This window comes from Akebia trifoliata, chromosome 9 (genome assembly GCF_017979445.1).
Source record: "Akebia trifoliata isolate Shusen 1 chromosome 9, ASM1797944v1, whole genome shotgun sequence".
NCBI classification, from domain to species: Eukaryota; Viridiplantae; Streptophyta; class Magnoliopsida; order Ranunculales; family Lardizabalaceae; genus Akebia; species Akebia trifoliata.
Genome location: NC_141383.1, coordinates 17,504,319 through 17,525,810, shown reverse-complemented (window position 1 = coordinate 17,525,810; position 21,492 = coordinate 17,504,319). Strand labels below are relative to the sequence as shown.

Here is a 21,492-nt window from a genome sequence, read left to right as displayed (position 1 = left end):
TGAAAATGGACGACTACTGAACTTCCACATACCTCCCAAACTTAAAATTGTAATTCAACAATGAAACATAACTTTTTTTGGAACTATTTTTTTCAAAGTCCATAGAATTTTGTCATCCACAACCCTAAAGCATCAAGTAATGTTTTTGGATGCTACAAGGTGAGCCCAAAGACCCTTAATGATGGTGAAATCATTACTAACTTAGTAACGCTAGCTGGACTCTTTACTTATTTTCTTTATTTTTAATTGGGGTGTAATAACTAAAGGTTGGAGTGCCAATATCAGTTCTCGACCCGGTGTGGTCTAACTGACCGGTTCGTTTGTTCATCGGTTCAACCAGCCGATTCTTCTCGGTTTAGATTTACAGACAAAAACCAGAGAACCCACTTCTCCAGTTCTCCTATCTTCTCAGTTCTCACTGTCACAGCAGCTATGACTGTATTGCTCTCAGTCCGCACTTTCTCTCTTCTTCGTGTAAACTTCAACTACTCCCCAAAAATGACCATAAAGTCCCTTGCAGTCCTCGACAGACCTCTCAAAATGCGAGTCCCCTACAAGCTAAAGGAAGGGCAAACTCGTATTTTTCATGAGCTCCCCTCTGGTTTGAACATGGAGGTTATCTTCCAAAAGGGCATCCAAAAAGACCAAGATGAGGAAACAAATATGTCAAGAAACCCAAATCCACCTCTGGTTTTTGTTCATGGGAGCTTTCATGCTGCTTGGTGTTGGGCTGTGCATTGGCTTTCCTTCTTTTCTGGATTTGGGTACGATTGCTACGCTATTAGCTTGTTGGGTCAGGTGATTTATTTCTCTCTTCATTTTTTATTTTTATATTTATATATGTGAATTTGAGGTCAATTGGTTTGAATTTGTGTGTCAATGGGTACTATTTTGGTAAATAACACATACCCATATGTACATTTGATTGGAAAATATAATTTTATCATGCTTTGGGGTGTCACATTCAGCTCAATTGGTTTGAATTTGTGTGTCAATGGGTACTATTTTGGTAAATAACACAAACCTATATGTTTATTTGATTGAAAAATATAAAATTTATCATCCATTGGGAAGTCACATTTAGCTGTAGTTGGATTTATAGACATAATACACCATAACCATGAGCTCGCAGCTTTGATCCTTGCTTACCCAAATCGGAAAAATAAAAGATATACATGCTACCTATAATGCCTTGTGTTTGTTAAATTTTATATGTGTTTATTTTTATTAATGTAACTACACATTTCTGTCAATATTTTGATTGATAAAAAAATAAAATAAAAATCTCATTATGATAGGTTCAAGTTTTGTGAATGAATGCATTTCAATGGTTTACATAACAACATATCTAAAGATAGTTTTAAGTTTTACCCTCATGCCCATTTTATTGTTTTTAAATATTAAAGTGGGAAGAAGCACAATATAGATTCTTCTAAAAGTAAGATATAACTAGTGGATGGCTTCACTAACTATACTTGCAAATCCTATATTGATTTAATATGCATGCTATGTGTCTAGGGTGAAAGTGATGCACCTGTAGGACCAGCAGCTGGTACTCTCGAGGTATTTTAGCTCTCTTTTACGGCATGGAGTAGCTCTGAACTGCTGTTTTTATGAGATTTTCGTCTTTATTTTCTATGTGCTAAACCATTTTTGGGTTTATATTGGACACGTTTCCCTTCGTAATTCTTTAACATCCCAAATTCTGCAGTAGACACACACAAGTGATGTTGCTGACTTCATCCAGAAAGAAATCAAGTTGCCACCTGTGTTACTTGGACATTCATTTGGGGGACTTATTGTTCAGTCTTACGTCTCAGTTATGAGGAATGAACAGTCTTCAGGTGAAACTTTTTGGTTCTTGGTTGGTTTAAAGAGTTTAGCTAACTACTCATCCGGAAAAAAAAAAAAATATTATAAAAAAATTATGCGAAAGAAGAGGTTAGCTAACTCATGTGGTTTCCTAATTTTCTTTTGTGCCTTGTCTGTTTGTTTGTTTGCTTTAATTTTTTTAATAATGGATGAATGGAAAACAATCATCAAACGTATTGCCTCTCTTCTTGTCTAGAGTTCGATTAAAGGTTGGATGCAAGAGTAGGGTTCATTTCTGGGAGGATATTTGATGTGGTGAGAATGCTTTTAATGTTAAATTACCTCGTCTATTCGGGATTTCTACGAATAAACGGCTTCCTATTGTTGAAGTATGGCTCAAAACAATTAGGCCCGGTTCAAGTGTTTGTGTTTTTCTGTCGAACCAAGGTAATTTGGGACTGGGCTTTGTAACTCATGTAAGTGGCCCACTTATGTGGTGCTTCTAGAAAGAGGGGTTTTGTTTTCTTTTGTAAAAAGTCTACAAGTCTTTTCTAGAGCGAGTAGAAAAAAAAAACTTAGAGAAGAGAGGTTTGGGAAGATTGAGATCTAGAAGAGATGAAGCTAAGTGATAGAGGTGTTTCCTTATATCGATTTACCCTGTTTTCTTCATAGTGTCATCGATCTCCAATGCTCATACCTCTGTGGACGTAGCCTTCGGGTGAACCACATAAAATCTCGTGTTGTGGTTATTGTTTTCTTACTCTTTCTTTGTATGATTGTTTATCTTATTTGCATTTGCTACTATTAATTGAGTTTATCCTTTATTACCATTATCAAACAAGGTCTTGGAAGGCGTGGCATACAAGGTGTTTGGTGAAATACCCAATAGATGTTTGATTAAATTACTAAGTGAGCTTCCCAAAGGTGTTCACATACACAACACCTATATCTAGTTGTTTCCTAGTGGTCTCGGAAGGCTTGGTCGGGTGAGATTTTGGGTTTAGAAGAGTTTTTAATGATTGGGAGGTGGAAGAATTGACAGCCCTTACAAATCTTGTGACTAGTACTTCCTTATCTATTGGAGAGAGCGATAACTAAATGTCTTTTCTCGATCTCTTTGGTGTCCTGGGTTGTCTCCTGCAGACGGTCGAAGGTCTTTTTGAGTCTTGGATGGGATTAGGTTCACTTTCATACTGGCGCTACGAATTTTGTGGTGTCTCATCCCTTTGGCCACGTGCTGGGATCTTTGGAAAGAAAAGAATCAATGGGTTTTTGAAGGAAAAGAGGCTTCGATTGATAACATCATATTGTCTGTTAAAGGTTTTCTATTTTATTGGTGTAAAGCCTTTGATGAATTAAAAGGTGTCTTCTTTGAAGACTATATGGGGAGATGGGAGTGGGTATGAAGATTGTCATAATTGTGACTGGGTGTTCTTGTTTTAGTGTCCCTTGTACTTCTTTGTTGGTCATCTTGACCACACTTGATACAATTTGCACTTATCAGAAAAAAAAAAAAAAAAAAAAGTGGAAAACAAGATTAATTGTAAAGAAATAACAAAGAAAACTTTGGTTAAAAATAAATAGGAGATATTTGTGTTGGGAACATGGACGGATGGAATCCAATGAATTTAAAAGAAAGAAGAAGAAAAAGAATTAGAAACATAGAGATTTACAAGTTTCACTCGATGGGGTCTATGCCATGGAGATTCAACCAGTTCACCATGCTAAAAAACAAAGAAGAAAAAACTTATAAACAAGAGTTACAATCCTCCCTCTTTGATCTCTACAAGAGAAATCCATTTCTCCTATCTTCTCTCTTCTCCCGACTTTTTCTCTATTTTCTTCTCCACGTTCTCTTAACTTTAAAAAGAAGACTAATATGACTTGAAAAGTAGGGTACTCTATGGAACAAATGTCAACTGTCAAATTTGATCTTACAACAAACTACCCAAATAGGCATCCTAGCAGATTGCTAGACTTGAACCTTGTTCCCTACATGACCCGATCAATTCGATACCTCTCTAGTTATCAAAGGAATGGAAGGGCAGAGGCCCTGGGTTTGGTATCTCCTCTATTCAAGAATTGGGGCCTCACCATTACTAGCCAATATCCTTTTATCTCATGACTTTCTTCATTCGTAGTTCTATTTACAAGAAGGTACTTTCTTTTATGAGGGAAAGAAAAAACCTCCTAATAAAATAAATATTCAAGGACATTGTCCCACTCACGACTGAGATCGACTCCACTAAACCCATCAATCTCCAACTTGGAAACTGATCACAACAGCTATGCTCCAACTTCATTCACAGGATAACAAAATCACGTGGTTGAGATAGGCTAGAATCTCATCTTCATCGTTGGACTTGAATGCTAACAAAATTGAACAGGTTCCTAGTTTTTGATATATTAACCACATTGGTTAACATATCTGTAGGATTTCAATTGGTATGATAGGGAGGATGGGCTTTGGCTCGAGGTGGATAAGTTGGATAATGAAATGTGTTACAACGGCATCTTGCTCGATTCTTGTCAACGGGAGTTTGGCTGATTTTTTTAGAGGGTCAAGAGGTTTGAAGCAAGGGGATCCGTTATCGCCATTTTTGTTTCTTATTGTTGCTGAAGCTTTGGGGAGGTTGTTTAGAAGAGCGGTCGACATAGGTAAGCTTTCGGGGTTTAGGGTGAATGACGAACCGTTGATTTCTCACCTTCAATTTGCAGATGATACCCTAGTGTTTTTGGAGCATTCGAGGGACCAAGTCAGGGTGCTCCGTGTGTTGTTGTGTTGTTTCGAAGCCATGTCAGGATTACATACTAACTTGCAAAAAAGTAAACTGTTCGGAGTAGGGGAGGTAGAGGATATTCATTTGATGGCCACAACTCTTGGCTGTGAGTATGATACCTTGCCCACTTCTTATTTGGGCTTACCGTTGGGAGTACCTTACAATAGTTCTAAAATCTGAGATGATGTGATTGAGAGGTTGGAAAGAAGGTTGAGCACGTGGAAGGCTAATTATTTGTCAAAATGAAGGAAAGTGACTTTGATAAAAAGCACCTTAACGAGTATTCCAGTTTACTTTTTTTCTCTATTCACGCTCCCGAGGTCTGTCGAAATTAGATTAAAAAGGCTCATGAGGAACTTTTTGTGGAATGATAAGAGCGGTAAGAAGAAGTATCATTTGGTTAAATGGAAGACGATTTGCATGCCCAAGAAGAACGGGGGTCTGGGCATTAGGGGTATTAGAATAACCAATAAAGCGCTTCTAGGGAAGTGGCTTTGGAGGTTTGGCGAGGAGAGGGGTAGTTTGTGGAGGAACGTTATTAAGGCTAAATACGGGGATAGGAGTCTAGGTTGGTACAACAACGTGTCTAAAGTCTCGTATGGGTGTAGTATTTGGAAAAGGATTCTGAAAGTTAGCAAGGATTTCGAGTAAGGGATTAGATTCAAAGCAGGCATGGGGGACAGAATTAGATTTTGGGAGGATAGTTGGTGCGGCTCTTCATCTCTGGCGATTCAATTCCCATCCTTATACACTTGTTCTATTAAGAAAAACCGTTCAATCCAGCAGTGCTTGGTTCGCAACGAGTCCGGTCCTACTTAGGATTTGGGGTTCAGGAGAAATTTTAATGATTGGGAGCTAACTGAGGTTACATCTTTCCTTGATCTCCTGTAGACATGTCACCTCAATGAAAGCGAACAGGATAGGTGGGAATGGATTAGAGATTCTCTGTAAGGTCATTCTATAAGTGGCTCACTCCTCTTGCTGAGCCCATCCCGGGTTCTATCATTTGGTCAAGGTCAGTGCCCTCAAAAATCTCCTTCTTTGTTTGGTTGGCGTCCCTTGGAAGGATTCTTACAATGAATAACTTGATTGTTCGGGGTTGGATCACTCCCAACTGTTGCCCCCTTTGCTTGTTGGAAGGAGAATCGGTTGATCATATTTTAATTCATTGTTCATTTTCCTATAAATTTAGTCAAATTTTCTTAGTTTATTTCATACTAATTGGGTCCTTCCTCATAAGTTTTCTTCATTGTTGGATGAGTGGACCAGTAATGTCATTCACACCAGAAAACGTTACCTGTGGGCTATGCTTCATTTGGCTATTGCTTGGGGGATTTGGATTGAGAAAAATAACAGGGTATTCAATGACAAGATCAGAAGCTCTCATGCAGGTTTTTTAGAGATCTTGGGTCTTTTATACCTATAGTCTAAGCAAAACATAGAGTTCGCAGGGATTTCTTTTGATGATTTTATTTTTAGATGGGACTCTTTATGTAATCAATGATATTGTTTACTTCTTTTCCTTGTTCTTTGTGAGGCTTTCTCGGCCTCCTTGTATTATGTTTTCCTCTTTGCAATATATTATACTTATAAAAAAATAAAAATTGGTATGATGATTCTTCTTTAGTGCAAACAATCCATCTTTCACAAGTGGCCTATGAAGTTAGTATATGTATAGCTTTCGAATGAAGAATTGAATTATTTGTAAGATGTATTGCCCATTGATTATCATTGCATAGCTTGTTCTTCTCTTGTTTCTTATCCAACTCTTCAATAAAGTTCTAAGACCAGATATTTTCCTGGTTGATTTTGTAACTGCTACGTACTCGGCTTCTATTGTGGAAATGGTGAAAATTTTCAATAATTGTGAAAACCAATTCACTGTTGCACTACCTAAAGTGGATACATATTCTATAGTTCTCCTGTTGTCATCAATATTCCTTACCAGATCTAAATCAACATATCCTTGTAATGTGATATTTGACAGTCTGTGGCATAATGCTGCATTTGTAGTACATCTGCTGCCGAATCTTGTTGCATGTGCAATATCTGCTTTTATGCATTAAACTATCAATTGCTGAAGCATATGAAACTTTTGGCATATAATCTTGCTCTTCCCATGTTTTTGGGTTCTGTTCTTTCATAGTTACAACCCATCCACTCAAATTATATGCGTTTGTAAAAAGGAGCCAAAACGACGTGCACCTCTCAGAAGCTTAAGCTTTTTCAAGGTCTCTTTGAATAAGGTGCATGCCTTTGAGGAAAATAAAAGACTCACATTAAAAGCCTTCTTTTTTTTAGGGTCTCACCTTGAGCTGCTTCAAAATGGTAGCCTCCGACACTTCTGGAAAAATTGGGCCAAGGCACTGAAATAGCATAAACTGTGAACCGGAAGCCTCATGAGCATGTCATTTTATTTGAATTCTAAATAAAGTAAATGAGTAGTAAAATAAATTCTTTTAAAAATGAAAAGGCTGGGAACTTCTACGGAATTTTTTTTATTTATTTGTGTCATGTGGAGGGAAATATATGTTTTTATTTGGATGGCTGGTTTGAATCTGGCAAGATAGAACTTTTTTTTTTTTTTTTTTTTGAACCCAGGCTTCAGCAGCTTACTATTACTTAACTAAATAAAAGAGAGAATGAGCAAAAAGGGTAAATAAGTTCAATCACATCCATCCACGGTGCATACTCTTTGATTATAGCATTAAAAAAATGCATGAGGCTTAATGCTTTTTTAAAGCATCTTTAGCAATTCTTATTAACTGTGGGGCATTTTAGGGAAGCCTTGCCTTGTGGCAAGCCAAGTCAAAAGCCTCAAAATCCTTTTAAAACAGTGTGTTGTTACTATGTCATGTATGCTTATCAGGAAACCTATTTCTCAAATGTAGGGAGAGAGAGTTCGCACCCTAATCTTGCTGGAGCTGTGCTTATTTGCTCTGTTCCTCCTTCAGGGAATAGGTGACTGTCAATCTAGTATAACCTCATGTCATTTTTTCCCTTGAATATGATTGATACATTCTGACCTATTCATTATTGCTTTCCTTAGTGGATTGATCTGGCGATATCTATTTTCTAAACCAATTGCTGCTTTTAAGGTATTTTCTTCAAGCTTTGCTAGAAATACAGTGAGCATTTCTATGTTTTTTCTGATGATTGAAACATGGATGAAGACAAAATAGGTTATATTGCAAGTGTTTTTCACCTTCTAACAAGATATATAACTGTCACACTTGACTAGTAATCACAGTTTTTTATTCTAGATGATGTGCTCTTTTATGGGAAGTAGAACTTCATGATTTTGATGAAAGGATGCTAATCACTTGAACTATCTTGCCAAAGACAAGGCACATCTGTTAATCTATTACCCATATTTCTTTCTTTGATCTCATATCTAGATTCATACAGTTTGGACTCTTTGTTTAAGTAAAAGAAGTATGGAAATTTTTTGGTTGAACCTTACATTATTTTCTTACTGATATACGAACTCTTAACCAGGTTACACTCAGCCTGGCAGCAAAAGCTTTTGCAAATTCTCTGCCTCTTTGTAAGGAAACATTTTTCTCCTATGAAATGGAAGATCATTTAGTTCAAAGGTTAGCCAGTCTATTCTTATTCCCCATTCTTAGTGCCTAGTCATAGTCCCACTAGTGAGGCTTGTTAAAGATTGTGTTCGACGATCAACAAAAAGGGTGAGTTGTCCACACCATGATTGTTTGCACAAAAAATTCAGTTTATTCTGACAATCCTGATCTCATGATCAGTTAAATTGTTACTTCAACTTTCTATATGATTGGTAATATGCCAACTTGGACTGATTTTTTGAAAATGATGATCATCATGGTGAGGATGACTGACCGTTTGATTGCATTGTCCTAAATGATCTCCATGTGGCCCCACCAGGGGAATAAGGTTAAAGTCTCTCTCTCTCTCTCTCATACTTTTTCGTCATTGAAGTGAATATTGCATTAAAAATAAGTTTCAATGAAATGTTGCACCTTATCCCCAAATTTGGGCTGAAACATTCATTCTTTTTTACCAATCAACTCGAGCAGTATTTACAGTTAAGGCACATGTCTTTCCTTACTACCTCCATCCATGTCAGTTTTGTCCTTTTTAGAGCATTCAACTTAAAATCACTCTTCAATGGTGTTTTTATGGTATTTTTTTTTTCTTTTTGTTTTTGGTATCTGCTCAAACCATATCAACTAACTCTCCTATTGGGGGCTATTCCTAAGTCCCTTGAATATAATCATTTCTTATTCCATATCTAGTTTTATCACTCATCCACCTCAAAATCCTCATTGTTGCTTTGTTCATTTTGTGAACATAGTTTTTGACTGTCCAACATTCAGCTCCATAAAAGCTTGTTCATCCATTTTTTTAGTATAAATTTATTAGAAAAACAAATATATGGTGCAAAACGGTTCAAAGAAACCTATTTAGACATAAATTAGATAAATAACCTACACCGATACAATGATATACTATTTTAAAATTGATGACAAGGTGTCATATCTGCATATCCCTTTCTCTTTGCCTTCAAACATTCTTGTTCTTTTGTTTTGAAGACTCCACAAAATCACAAAAGGCAGGAGCCTCCAAACCAGTCTGCCTCTAAAGAAGAAGGGATTGGTGTACCAATTGCTAACAGGCTTGTGTACTTAGGAAGAATCTTGAATCTCTAATTAATTGAAGAAATAAGTCCATTGGTGTGCCCGTCATTAAGGCTGGATTTGAGATTCTGTAGATGCTAATTCAGTAATTATTTCTTAATGAATTGTGTCCTTGCTAAGCAACTTGGGAAGATTCTTCCTAAGCTTGTTAACTTAGGAAGAATCTAGAATCTCCAATTAATTGAAGAAATAATTCCATTGGTGTGCCCATCATTAAGGCTGGATTTGAGATTCTGTGGATGCTAATTCAGTAATTATTTCTTAATGAATTGTGTCCTTGCACACATCTTTAACCTAAGAAAGATGAATAAATATATTGCGGTTTTTTTTTCTACAACAAAAATCATTTGCTCTAGTTTGTAATAGAAGTTTTATCTCTTCATTTGCTTTTGTCACAGTTATCAGGAGCTAATGAAAGAAAGTTCAAGGATGCCGTTGTTTGATCTGAAAAAGTTGAATGCGTCATTGCCTGTTCGTTCAGTACCAACATCTTCTGTTAAAATCCTTATATTAGGTGCAAGTGATGACTTCATAGTGGTGAGCTTAGAAATCACATTACTTTGTGTCTTTGCTACTTACCTTATATCCGTGCTTATTTCTGAAATGTTACATGAACCAACACAATGGCATCTGACTTCAATTGTTGCAAGCTTGTTTTGACAAATACCTAGAATGATGACCAAAATTTTAGTTTGGTAAAGTAGAAGTGTCAAACTAGCAATTGGCACTTTTGAATGATACACTACTGCAATATTTACTTTTGCAAATGTTGGAAAGTTGAAAATGCCACATAATCTCTAACATCTAAGTTTTTTCCATTGCAATTTTTGTAACACTGCCACCCTTCACCAAGTAGCAATATTGTCTGCTTTGGGTTTCCCCTCACAACTTTAAAATGATTCGTTTCAAGGTAAGGGAATTGAACTACCAATTACCTCGAATCTTGAACTTTCCCTGATCAATGTGGGACTAACTTCACCCCCTTTCTTGCTATTCCACCCTGCAACCACGAGCCCAGCCACACGTACCCGATCGACCACAGTCCAACCAATAGTGCACTGGCGAGGATGTGACAACATTCCCTACTCAACAAGAGAGCCATCCTCGACTCTGATACCATTTGTAATGCCCACCTTTCACCAAATAACAATATTGGCCCCTTTACGTTTTCCCTCAGTTTTAAAATGTTTTTTTACAAGGTAAGAGAGTTGGACTACCTGAAGCCCAGAATATTGAACGTTTCATGGTCGATGTGGGAATAACTTCACCCCTTCCCTGCTATCCCCCCCCCCCTCCCTGCAACCACGAGCCCTGCCCATATGTGCCGCACATGTACCCGAATGACTATGGATCCAGCCAGTAGCGCGTTGGCGAGGGTGTAACAATTTTAGTTCTTGACAATTATGTCGGAGCAGACCTATTCTCTTACAAAAAGTTGTTGGTTGATTGAAGGGTGCAATTTGATTAAATTTGGATGCCTTTAACACTTCCATCTATATTTAGATGTGACAGTATGTGACAGTATGTCAGATACTGATTTTAACATAAGGGAATATTTGCGATATTAGAAATGATGCATCAAAGATGAGGATGCTGATATGTATTATGGGAAACGCTAAAAAAAGATAGAACTAGTTATGAATGCCATTGAGAAAATGGAGTAGAATCCCTAGTAGGCGATAAACTAACAAAAAGTTGTTTGGGATGGTTTGGTCAAGTGCAACGAAAGTTGATTACTGCCCCAATTAACGAGAACATGCAATTTGAAAGTTTTAAAAGAGCGAGAGGAAGACCCAAAAGAATGTAGATTGCGATAGTGAATGTTGGGTTTAATACCTGATAAACATGGATCTTAAGCTAACACATTTAACCATTCTAGCATCTCAACACATTTAGATTAATAGATTCCATGGGATTGGTCTTCTCCACTTGGCATAGTAGGCCTTCATAGATTCCTCAGACTCAGCGTCTGGAACATCAGGCACATCATCCAAGATAACGAGTCATAGTCAAGATGTCCCAATGTGATATCTATGTTCATTTGCCAATGGGAGTAATTAGTTCCATTGAGTGGTTCATTCCGACCATTTGCCTTTGAATTGAAGATCCGTCCATAGTTGTTGACAAGTAAACATGACCAATGTCACAAACTTTATTTTATTTACGGGTATTCTAACGTTAAAGAAAAATGTATAATCCATGTCAGGGTTTGTGGCTGGAATGATTAGGGCATTTTAATGTGTGCTAGAACAACCACCCTACAGGAGTAGACAAGTTACATCGTCTAATCTCACCTTTTGGCAGAGATTTTGACATGTTATATGTCCTCCAGAAACACATTGATATGGTGTACAGAGACTTGGCCGTTTGCGTCCTACTTTGACTTGGACATTACCACGACCTTTTGGCAAGAAGGTTATCGTCATCCCTCTAAAACAATCGTGACTATTCTATTCATTCAATTTTTAGATCCCTTCTCCGAAGTCCTTCCTAGATGATTCTCTCCACGAACAATCAACCCTTTACCATTACCTTCAAGATTGGGCTTCCTTATATTGTTTGGTAGGAGCACTGCTTTGACATTTTCTAGCTTTACCATATCTTTCTCGTACAGAAGCGTTGTCACCAAATTGTCGTAGGAATTTGAAAATGAGGTAAGAAACATAAGTGCCTTGTCTTTTTTCCTTCAACTTAACATCAACATTGTGCAATTAATCCAAGATCTAATTGAGCTTATTCATGTGTTATAAGAGATTCTCACCTTCTACAATCTTCAAGGCATATAATTGTTTTTTCATAAATAACTTGTTGGTCAAGCTCTTACCCATGTGGAAATTTTCCAACTTCTCCCACAATTCTGATGTCGATTACCCCTCCAATAACATTAAATAAAACGTTATTTGCAAGATAGTCAAATTTTAATAACCGTTCTTGCAATAAGCAACCATATGAAGTGTGAAATTAAAATCAATAAGGTCTCACTTCAAATGTATGGAAGTATTTGAGAGCTTGAGAGTGAAACAATAATATTGTTCATGGAAATGAGAATACTATATCACGCATTGTTATATTCTTATTTTTTGAATATGCATGAATAAATTATTAGTTGTGATAAAATAAAACAAAGATAACAATGACTCGCACAAACACAAGAATTTATGTAGTTGGACAGTATGCCTACGTCCAAGGATCGGATCAAGAACGCTCACTATTTTCCCCTTCAATAGCCCTAGAGATCTCTATTTATAAAACCGGGAGTTACTTGAATGATGCTATCTCCCCTAAAATAGAAACCCAAAAAGTAGAAAAAAAAAACAAAAAAACAAAAAACAAAAGGAAAATATTACACAATTTCCTTTTCTATAACCCTAAAAAAAGAAATAGAATGCAAGACAAGTACAAAACACTAATATATTCAACTAATTAGAACATGGATGTTTGTATGTGGTGCCTCTTATATGAATATACCGACATGCTTCGAACACATCAAAATAAGATTATATTGATACCCATTTCTAATACATCTATAATAATATTTGAATATTATTTGTAATAATTTGATTAGTAACTATTACTATTATTATATGTAATTCACAGTCGAAGGTTCCAACTTGCTAATTGGTTAAAGTCTCTGACTATTGATACCATGATCTGGGCTCAAAACCCACCTACATTGACTAATTTATAACGACAAGCGAGCGAATGATTAACTCACTTGCTTATAAAAAGAAAAGCATAATTCACAAGTACTTTTTACTAGTTTGTTATTTTTATAAATTATTTCAATATTTTTTGTAAGTTTTTCTACAAAGAATATTTCGATCGAAGTTTACTATTGACTGAAATATTTTCACCAAAATCATGCATTTTTACATCTATAAGTTGATTGTTTCAGCTGCAATTACTATTCATCGAAATATTTCGCAAAATGAATAGTGATTTTTCACCAAAATATAAACAAATGGAAATTGCTGGTTAAATTTCGTGTCTAACATTGTGGAAATTGAAATAAGATTTCGTATCGTACATTGTGGAAATTGAAATATTTTGGTATGTTTCGTGGAAATATGTTGAAATAATACAAAGGTGTAAACCTATTGGTATGAGTTGTTGTCATTGGTTTCGTTTCGAAAGGGCCTTATCTCCCTCGGTAGGCCTCCTTTGGGCTCCCATTTGGTTTGTATTTGTTCCTTTCTCTAATGAAAACTTATCAGAAAAAAAATAATTAATAATAACAATAACAATGAAGTTTTGATGTTTGTAGGATGATGAAGGGCTCAATGAAACAGCCAGATTTTATGGTGTGATGCCAGTCCGCATCGAAGGTGTTGCCCATGATATGATGTTGGATTGTTCATGGCAGAAAGGAGCACAGCTAATCTTGTCCTGGTTGAATGGTTTAAGCACTTGAGATCTGTAGTGTGACTCCTCTATGTGGCTCGTGCCCCGGTGAATCTTGGTAACTTCCTTACTTTAATCATTTCAAATGGGATACAAATGTAAGGATTAATAAGTGTATTGTGATGTCTTTCCATCACTTTTTTTGTTGGGCATTTTATATACACTGCACCTTTACTATCTAAGTAGTTCCTTTGTCACCAATTTCCCAAGACAGCTTGTTGATCAATTAGCTTTTATAAAGAAGTTGTTGCTTCTCTACAACTAAAAGCACCAAAAATTGTGCTATTGATTCTGGGTTCGGGTTTCACATGAAACACAAATATCAGGATTGTGACAGCAACACCTTCTACTTCAGATGAAGCTCGACAACATTCGGATTCAATGTTAGCCATCAGAAGTCATGAAGCAATGGTACATTTCTCACTTCAGTCTCAATTATTTTTTGCCCAATCTGTAGTAATTTTATACAAACATTGGCTGGAGCATGTGAAGGTTTGTGATATAAGGCGGATCTTAGCTTCCTGCCTATGAAAAGTGTTTTTGGGAGTCAAAATCTTGTTTGGTACACCCTTGGTTTCGAGATTATCATAAAAGCCAAAAGCTGGCCAAAAAACAAAACTGACCAAACTTTCGTTAGGCTTCTAACTTTTGCGGAAATGTAGACTAACCAACAGCAAAAAAAATGAAAATCTGGGAAGGAGCGTCCCAATTGAGTATACTTCTTTTCTACTATGCCTCCCACTTTCCACTCTACACAGACTTTAGAGTTAACGAAACACAATCTGTAATGCAGAAACTGCTTTTTTTACCTAATGCCATGCAACTTCTTTAAATGTTTTTGGGCTGCATAAAGTACTTTCTGAACATTTTCATCGAACAATCGACGTAGTGGTCACAGTTTTTATAGAAGTAATTTTTTTTCTTCGTATAAGTGATTTAAAGAGAAGTGATTCCATACCAGTATTTCAGTTGAAAGTAGAGTTGCTCCGAATGAGCTGTGAAAAATGAAATATTAAAGATAACACAGTCAAAACAATAACACAAGAATTTACGTGGTAAGGCAGTGTGCCTACGTCTACGGAACATAACAAGAACAATCACTATTTTCTCATTAGTTTTACAGCCCTAGAGATCTCTGTTTATATAACTGAGAGTTACCAAAACTTGTAAAAATAGAAAACCCTTAAGAAAATATTACACGATTGCCCTTTTCATACCCTTTGAAAAAATCGGGTTGAGGGTTCCGCCCTCGCAGTACTACATAGCGCAACAGAATACATGACATTTACACAACAATCTCCACCTTGGCTGGAATCCTGCCACCTAGAAGAAAACGATAAATGCTTCATCCTCTGTACCTCCTTGAGGTACCCTTCCCATACCCCCTCACTGCCTTCTGGGGGGTGCCTTCAAACACATTTCAATGCATGTTTACCAAGTCGAAGTAATGCTTGAACTAGGTTGCTATAACTGGTTTAGTCATCATATTTGTTGGGTTGTCATTTGTTGAATCTTCTCTAACATAATCTCCTTGTCAGATATTACATCTTTGATGTAGTGGAAACGAACATCTATATGTTTGGTTCTTGCATGGTAAACTTGATTTTTTGCCAAGTGTATTACACTTTGATTGTCACAGTACAATAACATATTTTCCTGCTTAATCCCTAGTTCACCGACAAATCCCCTCAACCCTATTGTTTCTTCGACTACTTGTGAGATTGTCATATATTCTGCCTCTATAGTGGACAAAGATGTAGTAGGCTATAACATAGATTTCCAACTAATGAGTCCATCTGCCATTGTAAATAAATATCTAGTAGTAGATCTTCTAATGTCCAAGTCACCAACAAAGTTTGAATCAACATAACCAACAACACTGCTTCTAAGGTACCCTTTAAGTACCTAAGAATCCACTTCACTCTTGCCAATGCTTTTTTCTTGGGTTTGTCACCGCTTGTCAATGTTCTTTTCTTGCATTTGTCACTGCTTGTCAATGTTCTTTTCCTGGGTTTGCCATGTCCCGACTAATCACACTCACTACTTGTGATCAAGTCTAGTGCAAATCATAGTATACATAATGCTTCCAACTACACTAGCATAGGGAATTTGGGACATTTACTCATTTTCTTCCTCTGTAACTAGGCACAACTATGAAGATAACGTGAAGTATGATGTTAATGGGGTACTAATAGATTTGGAATTTTGTAGACCAAACCTTTCAACTACCTTTTTCAAGTATCTTTCCTATGACAAGGGCAATTTTCTTAATTCCCTATTTTTTTTTTCATGCCTAGGATCATCTTTGCACTCGCTAGGTCTTTCATATCAAACTCATTGTTAGGTTTTTTCTTAAGACTATCAATATCAGATTTATCCTTAACTACAATCAACGTGTCATCTACATAAAATGCTAGAACAATAAAAGAATTATATTCAAACAATCTGAAATAAAGTCATAGATCAAACTCACATCGTGTGTATCCATTCTTCAACATGAAAGTGTCAAAATGCTTGTACCATTGCCTTGGGGATTGTTTCAAACCATAAAGAGACTTCTTCAACTTGCAAACATAGTCTACATGTAAATTTATTCCTCTAACTCTCTATGTAAGAAAGTTGTAGTAACATCTAGCTGTTCTAACTCAAGGTCCTGCATAGCTACTATAGACAACAAAGCACAAATAGAAGTATGCTCGACCATTGGTGAAAAAATTTCATTGAAATTAATCCCTTCATGTTGTGCAAATCCCTTTGCCACCAATCTTTCCTTGTATTTTATTTTCCCATTTTTAGAAGATGGTTCCTTCTTTTTGAAAACCCACTTGCAGTCATTCATCTTTTTCTCATTAGACAACTTCACTAAATCGCACATCCTATTTATGTGCAAAGAGTTAATCTCATCTTCCATTACTTTTGTCACTTGCCCTGTTGTTCGTCAACAAGAGCCTCCTGAAAATTTGATGGTTCACCATTCTCTGTCACAAGTGTGAAATCAACCATATCTATATCTTCAAACCTCTTTAGCATCCTTCGTGTATGTTGTAATCTTCATAGCTGAGGTTGTAAAACTTCTTCTTGTGGAGAACTACCATCCCCATCTACCTTACCTGAATAGTTAGAAGTTTCAATCTCTACCTCAATGGACTAATCTCCCTAGTGGTTTCACCTTTCTGCTTTTCTTCTTTTAACATACTCGCTCCATCAAAGATCACATCTCTGCTTATCACCACTTTTCTAGTTACAGGATCCCATACTATGTATCCTTTTATGCCTTCTGCATAGTCAATGAAGATATTTTTATTTGATTTAGGATCAAAGTTTGCTACGTTCGTCACGAGGAACATGTATGTAGGTAGGGCATCCAAATATTCTCAAATAAGAATAATTAATTGATTTACCTGGCCATATTTCTTCTGGTGTTCAAAGATTTATTGCAATTGATGGTTATTTGTTAATCAAGAAGCTGCTATATTGATCGCTTCATCCCAAAAAAATTTGGATATTCATGCATTTAGCTCTCTCAAGTAAAGTCATGTTCATGCATTCTGCAACTTTATGTTGTTGTGGCATTTTCTTTACTGTAAAGTTACATTCAATGCCTAGATCTTTGTAAAACTACAGAAACTTTCCTTCCCTGTATTCTTGTCCATTATCTATCCTGATACACTTCATTTGTTTACCAGTTTGCTTTTCAACTCTGGTTTTCCATTCTTTGAAGATCCCATAGACCTCTGATTTCTGCTTCATAAAGTATACCCATACTTTTTTGGAAAAATTGTCTATGAATATCACAAAATACATGACTCCTAAGTAAGAGGTTACTGTGACTGGTCCCTATACATCTGAGTAGACGTACTCAAGTATCTCAATATTGTAGTATTTCGAAGTCTTGAAATGCCCTTGCATTGTTTTCCAAATACACAATTTTGGTAGAAATCCAACTTACAAGTTTTGATTCCCTTTTAAGGTTTTTTATTGTGAAGCTCCTACATACCCCGCTTACTCATATAGCCCAATCGCTGTGCCATATAATCTAATTTCATCTTTTTCACTATTTTTTAATGAACCAACAACAACTCCACCTATGACTGTATTCCCTATAAACCTATACAAATTTCATGTCTTCTGGCCTTTTAGAACAACCATGACACTTAGCACAACCTTCAAAACTCCACCTGCAGTAGAGTATCTATACCCAACAAAATCTAATGCACTCAAAGAAATCAAGTTCTTTTTCAGATCGAACACATACCTCACATCAATCAAAGTGTGAACCATTCCATCATACATCTTGAGTTTAATGGTTCCTATCCCAATAGTTTTACACATTGCGCCACCATTACATGGATCATATGTGTCGAACCAATTCCTATTTGGACACATATGGTACGAACATTCTGAATGCAATATCCAAGAATCGTGTAGGGTGTTGATACTTGAGGAAGTGAAAACTAAGAGTGCATCTTCATTACTATTATCTAAAGCTTCTACTGCTACACTTGCTGAATCAGAAGCCTTTTTTTATTTTTCTGACATTTTCGACAATCTCTTTTGAAGTGCCCTTTCTGGTGACAATAGCACTCTACTCCTTTCGCCCTTGATTTTGATCTTGATTTTTTCCTATCTGATGGAGATTTTGTTTTAGATCTCCTTCATCTTTGAGCCTCTTTTGCCACGAGTCCTTCTACATGAGATTCCTCATTGTTCAGTTTTCTCCTCATTTGATTTGATAAGAATGTTGCAGTGACCTCCTCTTTATTTAATCTCTTTCCCATAAAATAGGGTTGTGACAAGATGATCATATACATGAAGGAGGAACAAATGTCAATAATAACAGCACCTTGTCTTCTTCCTCGATTTTAACATTGAGTCTCAATGAACCTCACGATCTTGTTGAATGTATTAAGATCCTCCAACAGATCTGAACTTTTTACCATTTGTAACCTAAACAGTTGTTTCTTCAAAACAATTTGTTTGATAGATATTTCGCCATGTATAAACTTTCCAATTTGTTTCACAGATCTGGAGTTGATTCTTCGGCCATCACATTATACAATATTTCATATACAAGACACAAACGTATAATACTCATGGCTTTCTAATCAATCTCTTCCCAATCATCGTTGTCCATCGTCGTAGGTTTCTTACAAGACAACACCTTGTACATTCCTTGTTGCACCACTAGATCTTCTGCTTGCCTTTACCATAAGCTGAAGTTGTTTCTTCCATCGAACTTGTCAATCTCAAACTTCGAACTAGTCATCATCACTGCAAACCTCAATAACCCGAGGCTCTAATACCAATTTGTGAAAAATGAAATTGAAACGATAACACATTAGGAACAATAACACAAGGGTTTACGTGGTTCAACAGTATGCCAACGTCCACGGAACAAAACAAGAACAAGAATAATCACTACTTTCTCATTAGTTTTATAGTCCTAGAGATCTCTATTCATATAATCGAGAGTTACTAAAACATGTAAAACTCCCCAAAAAATAGCAAACCCTTAAAAAAATATTACATGATTGCCTTTTATATATCCCTTAAAAAATTCAGGCGGGGGGCTCCCCCCTTGCAGCTCTGCATAGCGCAACAAAATACAAGACATTTACACAACATGAGCCCCAAGTAATCACAAATTCAAAATAACAGGTGACCTGTGAGCAGAATTTTCTTTAGAGAAAGTTACATATTACATCGTAATATAGGATTATCTTACTAAATGCCCCCAATTTTTTACGAATAAGCCAATAATTTAATAAAGTTCAACTAAATGCCCTGGCATCATAAGAAAAGATTTAAAGTACGCAAAATACACTTTCTCACCTCATTTAGCTTACCTGAATTTTCCAATGGACATTGCAATATATTATGCCAATGTATGATGGTGAATGGAGAATGGCATATTTATTATTTTGACGATTTAGGTGTAATTTTTTTGTTTTGGCTACCCATTTTTGCTATTTTTATATATGCATTTTGGGGAGTTCATGAAGATCTATCAAGCGGGAAAGGGGGAAGAGTAATTCTAGTGTCACCATCTTCAAGATTCATATAGCAAATTCTGAGTTTTCTTTCCCAAAGAATCAATTGGTGACATTCTGATATAAACGACCTAGAAACTGAATCTTTGTAGAAATTATACTTAGTTGAACTATAACAGAGTTGGAAGGGTTTATTAGGTGCCATCAATCAAACCCAGATTTACAGATTTTTCCTTGATTGGGTGACTCAAGAGTTACATGAAAGTATTATAAAATAGAATTAAACCACTCTAATTAGCGCCAGAGAACGTTGTTCGGTTATGTTTGATGAGAGGGAAATACAGACAGTGATCACCTAAAATGGAGACATGCATGATTTACGTGCGTTAATGTTAATAAACCAGGACAATTTCCATGAGTGATGAGCATGGTTTCAAATTTTGGTTTGACATCTTATCTCGTTCATGGACGAGATTGAGTTGTCTCAGTATATATATATATAGGGTGGCATTCTGAGGCCCTAAAAGCCAAACATTTTTTCAATGTATGGGTTAAGAGTTTCGGAACAGGCTGATTTTTTGTGAGGATCTCTTTGATGTAGAGATCATCCTCACAAAAAATCAGGCCATTCCAAAACTTCTAACCCCATTAAAAGTTGTTTACAAAAAGTAGACAGTTCAAAATTCTTCAAATTGTAAACTAGGATTAGAAGTTTCGGAATGACCTGATTTTTGTTGAGGATGATCTTTTCACCAAAATATTTGAAAAATATTTGTCACAATGTTGGCTCTCTTTAGGGCCTCCGAATGCTTCCCATATATATAATACATAAAATAAGCTAAAAAGAGTTCTTAAGTAGAAAGAAGTGGATAAGTGCATTAGTTGTGGTTGTCGTTGTGTATAATAATATATTAGATTCCAATTTAAGCTTTTGCCGGTACCTCTTTCCTTTCTTTTTTCAGCTAGCTCAACTCTTCCAGTCGAGTTAGCTTGGCCAATACCTCCACTCTTCGTGATCTACGACCAGCCACATGCCACTAGCTGATTCCGAAATGGGTTAGAAGTTTCGGAATGGGTGATGTAGAGATCATCCTCACCAAAAATCAGTCCATTCCAAAACTTTTAACCCATGCATTGAAAAAAAAAATGTTTGGCTCTCTTTAGGGCTTAGGAATGCCAACTTATATATATACATGAAAATGATTTTAGCTTTTTATTATTATTATTATGAAATATGGTAGATTAGAAGATGTTTAGTCATAAAATCATATTTTATTTAGATAATAAATATGTAAATTTAATTATTTTAATTAAAATATACAAAATCCCAATTAACTCAGATGAGTTTTATTGACTCGGACAAGATTTTCAAAGTATTGTTCTGACACATCTCATTTGTCTCACGAGATTTTGCAAAGGTGAGACGTCTTGTCTATCCGTCTCGTTCATGAACGATATCGAGATGACTTGGTCTTGGATGAGATTTAAAACCATGGTGATGAGGATCAACGCTTGAAAAATCCAAAACAGAGCCGAGCCCCACACTAGGAATTCTTTTTTTTTTTTTTGAGTCGTGCTTGATTAACATTGAAATGTACATCGATTCTCACATTACTGATGTGGAGGTGCACACATAACCATAGATGCTTTTCACTCGTATATCTATAAAAGGCATTTATGGTTTTGTACATACATCAACATCAGCGATGTGAGAATCGATGTACATTTTAATGTTACTTTAACATATTCCTTTTTTTTAATTTTTTTTTTCTCTCCTATGATGTTGCAAGACACGATCATCACCTTTGCCGTCAAAGTCGTATTCTAAAAATT

General features: G+C 36.1%; 1 protein-coding gene across 5 annotated transcripts; it reads left to right on the top strand.

The window, feature by feature from the left end:
* Positions 1–294: 294 nt before the first annotated feature.
* Positions 295–18,196, top strand: LOC147394456 (alpha/beta-Hydrolases superfamily protein). Of its 5 annotated transcripts, none has more exons than XM_086453736.1 (9): positions 328–798; positions 1,519–1,563; positions 1,715–1,844; positions 7,484–7,553; positions 7,642–7,690; positions 8,091–8,188; positions 9,667–9,805; positions 13,533–13,727; positions 13,996–18,196. In XM_086453736.1, the coding sequence occupies exons 1-8, from the start codon at positions 433–435 to the stop codon at positions 13,677–13,679; spliced, it is 1,044 nt and encodes a 347-aa protein (XP_086309862.1). In that variant the 5' UTR covers positions 328–432; the 3' UTR covers positions 13,680–13,727; positions 13,996–18,196. The 5 variants fall into 5 exon arrangements, 4 of the variants coding, with proteins under 4 accessions (XP_086309863.1, XP_086309862.1, XP_086309861.1 ...); XM_086453735.1 differs by having other exon boundaries at positions 13,880–18,196; XR_015181398.1 differs by lacking the exons at positions 13,533–13,727; positions 13,996–18,196 and having other exon boundaries at positions 297–798; positions 8,091–8,284; positions 9,667–9,790.
* Positions 18,197–21,492: the final 3,296 nt, after the last annotated feature.